Genomic DNA, 16,272 nt, shown 5'->3' on the forward strand with positions numbered 1-16,272 from the left:
ACACATATATGAAGCATCATTAACCTATTACCAAATATAATATTTTAAAAATATATGTATATAATGCTGATAGAACTGTGTTGATACACTAGTTCGATATAATAGGATGCTGAAGGCTCTGGGCCTGAGGTTGGCTCTCTGTCATAAGGACAGATTGACAAGAGCTAGAGAGACATTACAGCACACCAGCACCAACCTGAGACTTTCTCTCTGATGTAAATAGAAAGACTAAAATGGAATTGATCCAACAGAAATGTGTAGGAAAGTTCCCCGAAAGATGTATGCTAGAATGCTCAAAGCCTCTTTCCCCAGTTTCCAAAAACCCTGAAACTACTCAAATGTTCATCAAGAGGAGGATGAGTCAAATGTTGTACCTTCACAGCATAGGATACTACTCAGCCATGAGGATGAGCCACTCCGAGGCTGAAGGCAGCTGTATGGACGAACCTCACGAACATTCACCTGGGTGTCCCCAGTGCCTAGAATGGGCCTGGCACATGGTAGGCTCTTAGCAGATATTTATTAAATGAATGGTCTCTTTATTCTCACACAACCTGAGATCAGAGGGACAGGTATCAGGATTTCTATTTACAGATGAGGACTCTGAGACGTAGAGAGGCCAAGTGATTTATTCAAGATCACACAGAGCACAGCTGCTGCATCAGGATTCCCTGCTAAGGCAGCCTGCTTGGTAAAATGTGTTAGCTCTCTAAACTTCCTCACTTACACAGCTGTTCCCTTAGTCTTTTAGCACAAATAACATATTTCAACTTCTTTTGCTGTTGTTAAATCATCTTCTGAGGCCTAATTTGGAGATGTTTATTTCCATTATGGGATATTTTGGACTGGGTTTTGAAAGGGAAAGGGACAGAAGACTGTGCTTTCAGAGAAAGGGGTTTAGGATAGGGGGGAAGCTTACTGGAGAGATTTATGTCGAGGAATTACAGCAAACTCTGTCATTCTGTCTGATAAGTGTGGCTAGAAACAGGAAAGGGAGAACAGGATATGGTGGTAGCACACGGGCTTAATGGAACATCAAGTGAACAGATGGGACTGAGCTGTCCTGGCAACTGTCAAAGGAAGAAGCTTGAGGAGCGATCCCTGCACAAAAGCAGGTGAACCAGGGCTGGAGACACGTGCTTCCTGTACGTTCAAAAAGGGCTCTTAGTGCAGTATCAAAAGCCCTCTCTTTAGAATCAATCCATATTTAGCTCAGAAGGAAGTAGGGGTCTGGGGGGCCGAGGGTGGATTAATTTATTGAGACTTGAATTTCACTTAAAGGTTTTTTTTTTTTTTTTTAATTTTAAATGAGCTTATTTATAAAACAGAAACGGACTCACAGACTTAGAAAACAAACTTATGGTTACCAAAGAGGAAAGGTGGAGGCAGGGGAGGGATAAATTAGGAGTTTGGGATTAACATACACACACAATATATAATAGATCAACAAGGACCTACTGTATAGCACAGGGAACTTTACTCAGTATTCTGTAATAACCTATATGGGAAGAGAAGCTGAAAAAGAATAGAAATATGTATATGTATAACTAAATCACTTTGTTGTCTACTTGAAACTAACACAACGTTATAGATCCACTATACTCCAATATAAAATAAAAATGAAAAAAAAGTCTGAAGTGACCAATTATATGTGTTTTAAACTCCAAGAATGCTTACTGGGGAAAGAATCTTTTTGAAGGATCAGAGGACCCCCAAGTGACAGGGATGAAATAAAAAACAATGTTTGAGGGTAAACAGAGACACATGAGCCCAAAATAGGAAAAGGCAAATTCTTGATGAATACTTCTTTAGGGATGAAAAAAATGTTATTTGACTCTTTCAAGTAAGACTTGTTGAAGAGTGACAAATTGTTTTCTGCAAATAAAAACAACTTTGAGCTTTGATGATATACTTATTTTGAAAGAATGACATTTGCAAAAAAAGCATGGGACAGATTCTGCCAGTGATCAGAGGGGGCACATTTATTAAAAGCTAATGGAGAAGCTGATCCTTCCGGAGATAAAAACTGAGTGAATGAGAACACAGATGATTTCTGCAGAGAATGTGAAAAATGTATTTGGAGTTTCCACTTTAGAAAGCATGGCATATTAGGTATTTGTCAAGGCTCCACTGTAGCAAAACAACCAGATGCTAGACTAATTACAAACTTGAATTGCATCCTTAAAGTGCAGTGCTGAGCTTGCTACATTATAAGGGAAATCCACAAGCCAGTTGTTCTTATATTGAAGTTTAAGTATGTGTAGTAGGGTGGAATAGAGTTGAGTAGTCAGAGGTGTGGCTTTGCCAATTATTAAGCTATCGTCTCTTAGCTTCACATCTACCTTCTATATTCCATGTTGTGTTGGCTGGGCTGGGACTCGGCAAACCCCGCTTCTTCTTAGCCAGATGGCTCTCCAGGTTCTTTCTGCCAATTTGGGGCACTAAGCACAGACTAGGAGGCTGAAGTTGGAGAAGGGACTTGCTTCTCCTTGTTTGGTCACTCTTGTTAGCCTCCCCCCAGCAACGGTTCTTCGCTCCAGCAGTGGCAGCTGATTGCAGACACAGTTGGCTCCAATTTCCCATTTTTCCCCCACTCTAGGACAAGCCACCCTGTCTCGCCAACCCGGCCACACGCCTCAGGGGTCTGCTCATCACCACTACTTGGTTTCTTCTTCAGTTTCCTACCAAACTCCATCTTCTCTTTCTGTTCCCCAAGCCAAGCAGTGATGGTGGTTGCTTTCTGAAGTTACTCTGTATCATGTCAGGATTACTCTTTTGGTCTTTAGTCCTCTAATAGCTACTGAAACCAATTGCCAATATTAAATTATTTATTAAAATAACTGATATAGTTTCTAATAGCTGACTGGACCATGATTGACACGGGTCTGAAATGATTTCCTATAACGTAGTAGGAAGAATATGGCTCTCAACAGGCCTTCAATCCAGCACTGAGAGCTGCTCCTGAGAAAGAAATAAGGTGACCTGCAGTTAAAAATTCTTGTAAATTTGCTAATGATTGGACCCTAGGCAAACAACGAATGGTGTTTGCTAGTGGGAGAGTTGATACTTAGGAAGTACTTTCAACAAGACGTACCTGGTCTGTCCAGGTTTGCTTACAGCAACAATACAACAAAGAAAAAATCCCTTTGGAATCTATTGATGTATGGGGCTTGGCTCCTGGGAAAACATCACGCAGGCTGTGTAACCTTCTGAGTAGAGATGTTCAATGACTGAAAAGACTTTTTCCTATGTAAGTAGAGTAGCTGCAGGTATTTTTTTAGAGACTTCTTGTATTAATCTGGGCACATGTGCATCCTGATGAGAAAGGGCCAGGGAAGTAAATTGGCTACCCCGGATCTCCATGCTTCATGGCACCAAGCAACTACTTATATCCTTGAAATTATGAGTAAAGATTTGTGCTGGCTATGGTCTCTGATGAGTCTGATTTGACAGTTGGTCCTTTATGGTATTACAGAGGCCACTTCTCATAATGCTACTGGGGCTTCATCAAAATACAGCAGTAAACAAGCAAGAGGAAGATGGGGGATGCAGATCTTAGAGGCTCCCAAAGATGAGAGTGGTGAAGGGCATCCCCAGGATGGTGCGAGGAGACTCAGGATGAGATGGCGGCCAGCCCAGACTGGGGGCGTGTGACTCAAACGACTAATAGGCTGAAACCTGTTTACAGCCAGATCCTTCGGCCATGGAGCATCTTTTAAAATCTAGTGGTAACTTCGAGTTTGGCCTGAATTCTTTTTTTTTTTTTTGGCCTGAATTCTTTAGTAGACTTGGCTTGCCTGGGTCATGCACTGATACACCTCTTGCTTTCTTCTCTATGCTCTAAATGTGAGAGGCAACACATCAAAACTTAGAGATATCTGTTTGATCTTGAGTCTTAAGACACAACAAGATCTAATTCCAAAGTTAAATTTATATTCAATTGCATTAAAATTAACGAAAAAGTACCATAAAGAAAGTGGAAAGATAAACCATCAATTGTGTGTGTGTGTGCGTGTGTGTGTGTTGTGTGTTTGTTTGGAGGAGTGGTATTTGCAACACATTTACATGAAGGTTTATTATCCAATATATAAAGATATATATATTTATATCTTTATATTAAATATATAAAGAATTCCTACTAGTCAATAAGAAAAACACAAAGAACCAAATGGTAAAATGACATGAACAGGCATATCACAAAAGAAGAAATAAGGATGGAAAATAAACACATGAAAACATATTCAACCTCCTTATAACCAATGCAAATAAAGACCACAATGAGATATTTTACATCCACTAGATAGGAAAAATCAAGAAGTCCTATATTACCAAATGTCCAGTGAGGTAAACACACTGCTGGTAGGAGTACAACATGGTGAAAGCATTTGGGAAGAAATTTGGTTATCTTATGAACCTGAAAATACGCTTACTCTAGGAATTAGCAGTTGTACACTGAAGCAGAAAGCTGAGTGTGTCTTGGCATGGGAAATGGGGATATATATTAATCCCTCAGCCTTTGAAGTGGTTGAGTGGTCCTCTGGTTCACAGGCTAATGGTCGCCTCAGGCAGCAACCAGCCTGCTCCTTCGGCTTCCCTTAATGTGCCTATAAATGTCATCTTCTATATGTATGATGATAAGTTTGGGAGGCTCTGCCCATAAAATATCCATAGAATATTCATAGAAGCATTGTTTCACCTGGAAACAACCTAAAGACCAGTAACAGGCAAATGAACAGCTTAGTATATTGTGATGTATTCTTTTAACGGAATACTATACAGCAGCAAAAATGTACTAACTGGAGGTATGCATGTTACCATAGCAGGTGTGCACATTACCATAGACGAATTTCAAAGCACAGTGTAGAAGAAAAAAGCAAGTCTCAAATGATCCTTAAAATATGATTCTATTTATGTAAAGTTCGAAAGTATTCAAAACTTAAAATATCGTTTAGGGACGTATATACATATACAGTAAAATGATAAACTTGTATTTAGAATGGTGGTAAACCTGGGGGCACACAGGAAGCTTCCAAGGTGTGAGTATCGTTCTATGTTTCAATGTGTTGGGGGGCCCATAGCTGGTGTATTAAATAAAGAATGTACAGATTATAACCTGCTGAACAAGGAGGCACAAACCACCCTCAAGGGGTTGGCAGGTAGCTCTTCCGGTATCCGATCTCCCACTCTGGGGAAGTGAAGACCCCGGGGTCACTTTGATCAAATGTGCAGTTTCAGTACATTCATACAAAGGAAGTAAAGTCCCAAGATTTGTTGCTTACAGATCACAGATATGGAGGCGGGGTTGAGGGAAGTGCAGTGAGCTGGGGGAAGGGCAGTCCTCTGTCCCAGATCACAAAAGAGCAGGAGATGGAGAGTGGGGTACCAAGCACCTGTTACTTATAAGGTGTTTGGGGCAGAGGTCACTTATTTTTTGAGTACTCAACTCTAAGTGGTTATTTTAAAAGGTTCCCCAGGAAAAGCAAAGCGGGAACTTAGGGCAGGAATCCTCAACTCAGGTTCTTATGTAAATGTCCAGAATCTGGGTGGGAGCAGGGTTGTCAAATAGATGTTAAATTGTTGAGTTTGTGTGTGTGTATGTGGTGTGTGTTACGGGGAGGTAGTAGGGGTTCTAAGGTTTTGACAACCTTGGAAAATTCTGGGTTAAACAAAGTTAGCCAGATTTCTTAGAAATCCATGTGTGCTCGTGTGACTAATGAATTTCCAAGAAGGTCTGCAGTGTGAGGAAGCAGCCTTTGGAGCTATGTATGTGTTTTGTGTGGTTAGAGCTATGTAGATATTATCTGTGTGCTTCTCCTCCTGGAAGTTTCTGGAAGGTTGACTTGGCAGTGAGAATGGGGCCTGTCATTGCCAGCCTGCTCCTCAGCTTTCAAAATGCTCTATTCTTTAGGTCCTAACCTTGCTTCAAGCTCCATTTTATACTTAAACAAAGACTCTCTTGTCCACCAGGAGTTCATCCTTTGGCCGGCTTCTCTCAGGAAGGTAACTTTCTTCCCCGCTGCTGTGTCCTATGGTGCAGTCCCAGGGCAGCACAGCTGTCTGCTGCACGTGTTGTCACCCCTGGGACTGGGGCTCACACTTGTGTCCCTGGTGTTGGGCTAGGAGCTCAACAAATGTGCATCCCAGCGCAGCAGTTTCAGCAGGAAGACACTGGCTATACAACCATTTCCTTCCCCTGAGAAAAGTGTCTCACTCAGTGTATCAGGAAACACTTCCTGTGCTTGATTTAATTACACAAGGATAGCTAAGCAGTAATTTTAGGAAATGTAAGGTGCTCTCGCACTCAGGATGAACAATAAATAAAAAACAGATGAAAATTAAATCATTGAGCTCGAATCATCCCCCCACCTCATCGCAAATCAGTTAGGTTTTCAGTTGTGGAGATGTTTGGGGATTCCTCCACTATATCATGGTCCTGCCGTGAGTGAGCCTGCTGTTGAGGTAGGAAGATCCATCCTCCCTCTGTTGGGGCTTTGCAGAAAGAACCTGGACCTGGGGTTAGAAGACAGGAGTTCAGTCCCAACTTGGCTCACTGTGAGATCACCAGACGGCCATTCCTAATGGCTGGCCTTGGCAAGCTGGAGTTAGTAGGTTCTAATCTTGAAGAAGTCTAGGTGATGAGGGGGGGAGTCCAGCAGCATCGCCCTGAAGAAAGAGGACTGAAGTAGGCAGGGAAGGACCAGCTTCAGCTGCAGAGGAACTGGCTGCATTACTTTCAGTCAGGGGACAGGCTGCCCCTTTGGGACGTCCCGCTGCATTGGCCCAGCCTTGTGTCAGCTCCACAGATGTGTGACTGTTCAGGTTGCCTACAGAGGAGCAACGAGGCATGGCAGTGGTCACTAAGCTGAGATGAGGGAAATGGAGAGTTTGAGGTGGTGTGAAAGTGTTTCCCAGTGGGATCTCGGGGGGAAGCTCCTGGCATTTTGGGCTGTGGAGTCAGGGGCTGTTCTGTGCATTGTAGGACACTCAGCATTCCCAACCTCCTCCCTTCTACTAAATATGGACCAGTGATGCCAAATCCTTGTGATGACCAAGAACTGTTCCTGTGTAGTTCCAGTGCCCCATGGGGTGGCAGCTCCTCCCTACATGGGTTTCAGAACCGCTGGAGGTTAAGTGACCCAGCTGAGTTCCCCACCAGACGATTCCTTATGCAGCTGCAATGTTTACTTCCAACTTTGTTAAGAGGCTGCATTTCCTCACCACCCAGCTACTCAGTCCCGTAAGGTCGTGCCTAGGGAGGGCGTTACTAAACGGAATAAGACTGGTTTCACGTGGAGAATACATTCTCGGGTGAGCACTTCTGGTGAACCAATCTAGAACCATCTAGTGCGAAGATGGTTTGCCAAGGAGTTTGGAGCCTTGGAACCCAGTCTGGCTTCTTACCCTTAACTAACTTTGAGCTTTGGTTAAACTCAACCATATAAATGGAAATAAGGAGTTCTCACATTCCTTGTCTCCCAAACCCCTTCCAGATCTAACATTCAATTCTACCGAGAGAGAGGCCATCACCGACTCAAATTTGAATGTGAAAATGGAACAATATATCTAAGACCAATTATTTAGAGAGATGAAACAGTTTTCACAGGGAGAAATTTTAAAATAGGGGGAAAAAAATTCTTACCACTCAAGTTTTGGGAAACATTTTATAATTTATATATAAAATCTCAGTAAGAAACAATGTAAAATGACAGAAATATCCAACTTACATTAAGAGTTCAAAAAAAAAAATCACACACACTGAATGTAAATTTTAATTATAAAACAAGAATATGAACAAAACATTTTAAAACAATCTCAATTATTTGGCAACTCATCACATCATTGCTAGAGGCAAATTTGATCTTAAGAAAAGCTTAATCTTATGAAAAACTTAAGTTGGACAGTTTGCTCATATGAGAGTTAAAACATGTTTAAAAAAGAATCTGGCAATAAAGCCAGTTTCTATCTTGAAATAACTGTGTATAAAATAACATATAATCCTGAAGCTCGATAAACAGGAGTGACTTTAATCTTCAATGCATTTCTCTTCACTGAAAAAGACATTATGGAAAGAACATGGGGCAGCACAGAGAGGAATGGACACCGACACAGGGGTTTATGCTGCAGGTAACAGATGTAATTTTACTTGAACCGGAACCTCCTACGTCAGTGGGGCTGGTAGTAAAGTCAGAGATGCGAGTATAATCTAGAAACAAGTTACATTCTTAAAAAACAGAATCACAACTGTGAACAGAAAAGCAATGGAGACCCCTTCTTGAGCTAAACTACTTTACTCATACATGCGAGAAGAGTCTGTATTTCCTGCCAGATGAAATTCAGATAGTTACAGGGCAGGCAGAGTCCTAAAACATCTCTACTAATGACTGCATAGCATTTAAAACCCTTTTTTTTTATTAAAAAAAATAAAATAAAATAAACAGATATATAGTAAAGTTCACAGATAAGTTTTCTCTGTAAAATAAATAAAGTGTTCATTGATTAGCATCATACATACAGTAAAATACAACCTGTTTTTACATGTTTATATACTGTACACAGATTACCAATTGGCAGCCTGGTGTCTGATGGGCTGGAAGGGTTTGCGTGAGTGATGTGTCACATCGGGAAATCCCAATTTCAAATGTTAAAATATACAACTACTTTGTTTTGAGTTCAGGTACAAAGTAAACTTATTTTCCTTTATCTGAAATAAATGTACATAATACTTCTATGAACAATAGTTTATAAAGCTGTTTAAAACATAACAAGAAAAAGCTTGCACCTAGGAACTTGGAGCACATGCACGGCCTTCCCCTGGTTAAAAACGACAGCCTGTGGCCCTGAGGCTTGTCCCTCTTCTCTCTACCGTGTCCCCTTGTGGACCAGCCAGGGGTGGCCGCAGTCAGATTACCGCTTTGCCTTCTTCACCGGGGTCTCCTCCACCCTCTGCTGGCCTCTGGTGCGTGCCCCGGGAGGGCTGGCTTCTCTCTTGCGTTTGGTAGGAGGGGAGAGCTGTGCCTTTGATCTGCAGTAAACAAAAGTCAAGGCCGTGGTAAGACTTAGAAAGAGCTGCTTCAAATAATTTGGGAGTTCTTCAAAAATTGGAAGATTTTTGACATTGAGAGCCAAGAAGAGAAAACCTGGATAAGGTCCACACAGGACAAGGAGACTCTAGAAGAGCCTATGCTGACAGCCTCACATCCTAACAGGGCACGGGTGCGGGAGTTTGGAAGCCTGTACTCTGCTTCCGGTTCTGTCCTACTCTGGGTGTGGACCTTGGTCAAGACCACTTTCTTCTCTAGGCCCTAGTTCTTCTATCTATACAATAAAGAAATCAACGGCCAGTCCCATGTTGAAACAACTGGTGAGAACACAGCGGGATGGCAGCCTCCATCTGAGCACGCGCACAACCGTGTCTCACAGGACGTTACCACAGAGGACAGCTGGCAGTGTTAGAAAAGGCATGGGAACCTGAGAAGAGTTTCCTACCCAGTCTCCCTGCCAGCAGCCTAGCCCTGCTCTCCATTCTGCCATTAGACTGATTTGTCGGAAACTTCAGTTAATCATGTCAATATCACCGTCTTATCTCTTCTCTAGGACCTCTGATACTTTCAGCACAAAGTCATCCAGAACGCAATACACAAAGTCCTTTACCATTTGCCCTCAACTGCTGCACCATTCTGGACTATAGTCCTGCCAAAGTAGCCCCATTCCCAAACACAAAGTGTTCTCTGACATGTTCATATTTTGGCATGTGATTTTTTTTGGAACAACGCCACACCTCCTATCTGGCAAACCTCATTTTGAAGCCCCAGTTCAAAAGCAACTCCTTCTGGGAAGCCTTCCTCATCACAGAGCAAGCTGCCCTTCGGAAACCCCACAGCACTTTCCGTTGTTAATTTATCCACTGGAGTTTTTCAAATTGCAGGCTAGAGCCATTATTTTAAAACAACGTATTAATAGAACACAATAGACCACTGATATCACTTCTATTCAGTTTGGCTCATGAAAATTTTGTTTCAGTGACAGCGACAATATTGCAGAATACATTCTTAACATGAGCTGCTTACTGTCAAAAAAGTTTGAAAGTCAGGTACACATACGTCCCTCCATTAGACAAGGTGTTTCTCCAGGGCAGCTGCTGAGGTTATTCCTTTTCCTCTCTCCAGTGCCTAGTACAAAGCCCGACATGTGTGAGCGAGCAGTAAATGTTATATCAGTGAAGACACTTGGAAAATAAAACTGCAGGAGATGGGACTCTACTGATGTGAAGACATGTTTTACTTATTGTTCCTTTGACAGCACAAGTAAATAAGCTCAAATCGAGTCAAATATTGTTGTATATGATGTAGTTTCAGCATGTTATCTATGCATGTGTTGAGAACAGCTAAAAACCAGTGGTTGTCAATATCCCATTTCAAACCATGACCAGGGAAAGCCATCAGCCACTAAGTGCGCAGCTATTTACCTAGGAGTGGGCGTGTGCCAGCACTGTGCTGGATGCCATACCGCAGAGAACAGAAGCTTTGCGCAGGGGCTTCCGTCTAGCTGTGTGAGCTTGGCTAGGTCACCTGACAGACCCTTTCTTTCCACTCAGAGGGTGGCCTATGACCAGCAGCACTGGCAGCACCTGGGAGCTTGTGAGAAATGCAGACCATCAGGTCCTGCCCCAGACCTACAGAATCAGAGTCTGCATCTCAGCAAGAGCCTCTGTGATTGGCCTGCACATTCATGTTTGAGAAATAATGAACCAGACCTTTCTAAGATTCTTCTCATATATAAAATAAGGATAAATACCACATTTTACTTAATGAGGATTAATGGGAGAATATATGTGAAAGGTGCCCGGCACTTCAGTTTGCTTCGCTTTCTATAACACGGGGATAACAATGCATACATACAAGTATGCTAGGAAGATCAAGTGTGATAAGAGACATCAAAACAGCTTTCATACAATGTGAAGTCTTTTATTTTTTGATGCTATAATGTACAGAAGGTCAGGCAAGTCCCTGACCTCAAGGAAGAAGCTTATGGACCAGATAGGAAAACAAAACTAACACACTTAAAGCAATGGTATATGCCACTGTCAACTGCACAGCCCCAATTAGAAGGGCAACAGGAAGGAGGCGAGGATGAGCTGAACAGGCAGGGCGGCATCCTGAAGGGGGTGGGTGTACAGGATGGAAGGACGTGGCTGACTGGGGGCTGGTGGTGAGGGCGCTCCTCAAGAAAGAGCCAGCACAAGCAGAGGCAGGGAGCAGGGGTCGGCACAACCTGTGGGAAGCGGGAAGATGAACCAGGCCAGGCTGAAGGTGTAAGCCAGCTCGTGGCTATGCCTCAAGGGCTCTCCTGTCACCTCATCGCCTCTCCAGTGCTCTGAGCAAAACAGAAATGACCCCGGGCTGTTACCTCCTGGACCCTGCTGCAATGCTTTTAACCAAGCATTCAGGTCTGTGACCACTTGGGGAGAAACAAGCCTTGTCTTTGGTTCTGGGGGGTAGGAGTTGGCTGGTAAGGCTCACACGTGTCAAGGATAAAGCCTGTGCAGGAGGGCCGTGAGGTGGGGCAGACTGGTGAGGCCACCGAGACTCCTTTTGGCAGCCCTTCCTACTCTGTTTGGAGTAGATTTCATTTGGAAAACAAATGATTCCCAAAGACAGTTATTTGGCAAGACAAGAATCTTAAACTTAGGGAGAAAGCATCACTGCACCCACCAAAACCAATCTCAGGGGTTTAAAAGTGACTTGAACGTCAGCAGGGACTTACCTTCCTAGTTGGGGAGATTTACTAACTTTTTCACTGGTAGATAATTCCTCTTTTGCTAATTTTTGGTGATTTCTAAGGGAAATTCTCTGGGCTGCCAAGTTTGGATGTTGCATGTGTAGATGGCTCGCTATGATGTTTTCTGAAACAGATTATAGAAACACTGGGCAAATGGCAGCACTGAACACTCCAGTCCCTGGGACTCCAGAAAGGACGAGGCTCCTCATGGGCAAGTCAGAGAATGGGGACTAAAAGTAGGAAAATGGCTGTTTTTCTGGACCACTGTTGGTAAGCAGGTCTTCATGTCACCTGAGACTAACTCTGCTTATATGACTCTAGCTTTGCTTTCACTGTGTGGGACAGTATATCGTGATTTAGAGAAAGATAAATCTGTGATAAACAGAAAATATATTGGCTGATGATATAAGATCCCAAAGTGCTCACCAGAGTAGAATAAGGGGCCAAGATCGATGAAAGTACAGTTCACAAAGCTGAATGTTAAGGCCCTGGAACCGGGTCCAAGCAGTCACCTGCACAAGCATCAGGTGAGAGAAGAAATGTCCCATGAGGAAAAAGAACGTGCTGAGTTGGTGTGCAGCCCAGGCAGAGGGAGCCCAGTGAGTTGGATGCATGTTGAAGCACAGTCTAGAAAATAAGGTGGACCGGCCTCTTCTAGATTCATCAGCGCACACTTGGTGTAAACATTTGCTTCTTAAAAGAGAATACAGATAAACTGAGGAGAACAAACAGGATGATGAGGGGGCTCAAAACAAGGGAAGACCTAGAAGCCACCCTCCAGTGTTTAAGGGAAAGTTGTACAGGCTCCAAAGGTAGAAGCTATGGGGAGGCCAGCATCCATTGAACACAAGAGAATGCCATGAGGAGGTGGCTTTCCTGTCCTGAGGTAACACGCAGAAGCAGAAATACCTTTTCAGAGGAGCTGTGGGCAGCATGATCGAGGTACTGATGGGTTTGCAGTATGGACCCACTGAGACCCCATGTGACCCTGAGAATCTGTGGGATTATAAAGATGCCAGAGCCCTGGAACCAATCAACCAATGCCAAGGAATCTAAAGTCACAAGCTCCTAAAGTGCATTAAGGAGAAGCATTGATAATCTGGGTGATTATAGAACTGTAAGTCAAATACGATTTATTTTTGAAGAATAAATTTTAAAGGGAAAATCTGTTCGCTACTTTTAGACACTCACTTGAAGATGCCTAGAAGGCCTGTGGAACTTTCCGAGTTGGGCTCGACTATACTGGATGATCTTTCCACGAGTGTAAAAGAGGGAGGGGTGTCTGTACCCAAACGCACCCTCTCAATCAGCAGATCTCTTAATTCTGTGATTCCTATTTATCTGAGCTGCCCCACCTAAGAAACAACCATGAGACACCTCACCTTCAGCCCTGTGAGCTCGTAAAGTCTTCTGGCTCTAAAATCTCATTCTTTGAGAAACTAAACCACATCACGAATGCCTAATAATGTACAGGTTTAGAGGAATTAGAAATAGGCTCATTTTAAGTCTTTATGTAAACATAACACATTATTACTATTATACTACAGTGGCAGATGTTAATAAATGATCCTCTTGAAATAAATATTCCTGAAATCTTGGATAATGAAATTATAGATGATGATACCAAGATTAACAGCTTGTGAATCACATTAAAAATGGAAAATATTCACGCTTCAGAAAAAGTTATAAAACTGTAAGGTGATGCAACACTTCTCAAAATGGGCTGTGGGGAAAGGAATACTGATTGATGTTAAAAGGTATAATAACAGGGGCTGGGGGGCAAAGTATAACTGACAAAGTTAAACAGGTTTCTTTCCTTTAGGACCATGACAAGCCCTTAATATGGTAATGTACACTACAGCTTAAAAAGGAGAGAAAATTCAGAGGCATTCCCCAAACTCACTTGACCATGGTCCTCTTTTCTCCAGAGGCTCTGGCTATACTAGGGTTTGGGAGAACGTACTATGGGAAACATATGAAATTGCCAGTTATGTAAGTGGAAAATGGTGGCCATCCTGGCGATTTCACGTGATGGACCTGTTACACAGCACTGTGAGGTGCATCTTGCAACGGGTATGGGCTCATGATTTCTCTTTCTCACTGCAGCTAAGCACGCTGCACACAGAGACTGTGTTGTATGTATCTGTGTTTCCATCCACGGTGCTTAGCGCTGCATCTGAGACATCTACTCATCCTTGATAAACATTTATGAAGGAACTAAATAGGTTGCACCAAACAGGTATCTAAAGCCTGGAAAAGATTCCAAAGTGATCCTCAAAAATGGTTAAGAGGGAAAATAGCCTCTCCCAGAGGAACTGAAATGTCAGAGGGCTGGGAGCATGTGCTCTCTGCTGAGGATAAAACGAAAGGAAAGAGCTCACACTGTGGCACAAGTGAGTCAAAGACAAGAGAATCCCATGAAACCCACAGCTATTTCCTGATGGAGAAGCTGGTGAAGGTTCTGGAAGCTCTCCTTTGTCCCCTGTTACCTCTGAGCCTCTGATCTGGTGCTGGACCTTGTGGTGGCTCCTGTGGGCTCATCCTCTTCCTCTTCTTCCTCTTCCTCATCAGACTCCTGGTCTTTCTTGTCCTCAGTTGCTTCAGAAGCTGATTTCTGGCGTTTTCTTTCTGGCTCTGAGGATTCTGTTCAGACAGAAGGGTAACACCTGGATTGTACAATTCCCAAAGACACTTCCAAAGGACAGATATTAGGGCCTTGGAGGCAGAAGAAGTGGTTTTCCACTTCCTTTTTGTTTCAGCACTTGCAATTTACAACTGTTTAACTTAATCTCTGGGATAGTTTACTTAGGCAGTTCACAGCCAGCATTTGCAAAAAATTCACATCTACTCAGAAAAGCACCTGGGATGTACCATTTCTGACACAGGATTAGAGCCATTTCACACATATTTATGTAGTATTAATACTAGCTGCACCCCCTGGATTTTTCCTCATCCAAAGAAAAACTCTTAAAAGGTGATTCTGAAATGATAAGACTCTGTAATTAAGACTCTGCCAGGAGCATACCAGCATCATCTGATAGAGTGAGGGAACGCTTGGGCTTTCTTCCTCTCCGACGCACATTTGCTACAGATTTTTCTTCACTGTCATCCTAGAAGCAATAAAATTAAAGTTGAAATGGTGGTCGCTTGAGCATTTACTAAGTTTATTTCTAAAGGACATGTCTTGATAAGAAAATTAACACTTACATTGCTTCCACTTCGTTCTTGTAGGTTAGGTGTTTCTTTATTGGACTCATCTTTAAGAAAAGGAAGATCTCTGCATTAGTATTTTAATTAGTGTCAAATTAAATTTCAACAGTTTGGCTTGCTGTCTGTGAATGTACCAGTGCTAATTAAGGTATTCTTATGCGATTTATCATTGTTTTTTATCAGCCAAGCAAACGTTGAGGTGGAATACCTAAGCAAAAAAGCACGTCAGAATGAAAGTCAGGATACCAAAGTTTGCATTTCAGATCTGTCATGAATAAGCTATGTGATCTAGGCAAATTACTTAAATTCCCTCAGCCTCAGTTTTCTCATCTGTGAGATGAGGATTTGGGTTAGATTGCCTTCATGGTTTCTCTCTTTCAGCTCAAATGCTCTGAACCTGGAAAGGGAGGAGGAAGGGGACATCTAGGGAGCCCCCAAGAAACAGCAGGAACTGCAGGTCAGGATTCCAGACTTTACTCAAATTGTAATGGAGCTCTATAAATAGTACAGCCCTCATTTGATAGGTAGGAAAATGAGGCTTGAGTAACTTAATTATTTGTTCAGAGTCACATAACTAGCAGGTGGGGGGGGGGGCAGTTGGAATTCTTATGACTCCATATACTTATACCATGGTACCTAGAAAAGTACATTTTATAAGCCTATTTTAGGTTGTGAATACCTATTCTTTATGTATTTGCTTTCTGTAGATGTTATCATTTTCTGAGAATGTATCTTGGTAAGAAAAATGAAGTTTAGTTCAATGCACTGTTTGAAGCTAAGATTATGAGGATGCTGATTAGACACTCAACAACCCAAAAGTGGACTTATTAGTGATGAAGACTGCGTAGCTGCCTTTTCTGCAAGTTCACTAAACTAACGTAGGTAGAAGAGTTAAAAGCCAAGAAAAAGGCTCACAAAGAAGAATCCAGTCTTTAACTGGTCATCATTACCCTGATTCAGAAAACTACTGCCCAACGACAATACTAAAACATAATTGCATAGCTTACAATAGAGTCTTTAAAGGGCATTTGAGTTCTAAAGATTTCTTGTTGTATGGATATAAAATATTATAAAATTATGAATAAAAGATGGTTAAAAACAAAACATAAGCAAAACCTCCTTTTGTTAAAAAAAAAAAACCAAAACTTAATTTTCAAAGAGGCAAGAAAAAGATGATCATAAGATCCCACACATAGTTAAATGTGGAAAAAAATTTTAAATTACACATTTGCTTTTACCTTGCTAATCAAAATATGTACTTTCCTGATATGACCATGCTATTTA

General features: G+C 42.2%; 1 protein-coding gene across 2 annotated transcripts in view; it reads right to left on the bottom strand.

Annotated features, from left to right (window-relative positions):
* Positions 1-7,280: 7,280 nt before the first annotated feature.
* The window catches only part of BOD1L1 (biorientation of chromosomes in cell division 1 like 1), a 56,184-nt gene continuing 47,192 nt past the window's right edge, over positions 7,281-16,272 (bottom strand). For both annotated transcript variants that reach the window (XM_079919078.1, XM_079919077.1), the window contains exons 23-26: positions 14,986-15,035; positions 14,804-14,888; positions 14,268-14,421; positions 7,281-9,022 (exon numbers count right to left, since the gene is read on the bottom strand). In XM_079919078.1, the coding sequence (XP_079775204.1) occupies positions 8,905-9,022; positions 14,268-14,421; positions 14,804-14,888; positions 14,986-15,035 (407 nt within the window). In that variant the 3' untranslated portion in view covers positions 7,281-8,904. The remainder of the gene's footprint in view (positions 9,023-14,267; positions 14,422-14,803; positions 14,889-14,985; positions 15,036-16,272) is intronic.

The sequence above is a fragment of the Stenella coeruleoalba genome (assembly GCF_951394435.1).
Source record: "Stenella coeruleoalba genome assembly, chromosome: 4".
Classification (NCBI taxonomy): domain Eukaryota; kingdom Metazoa; phylum Chordata; class Mammalia; order Artiodactyla; family Delphinidae; genus Stenella; species Stenella coeruleoalba.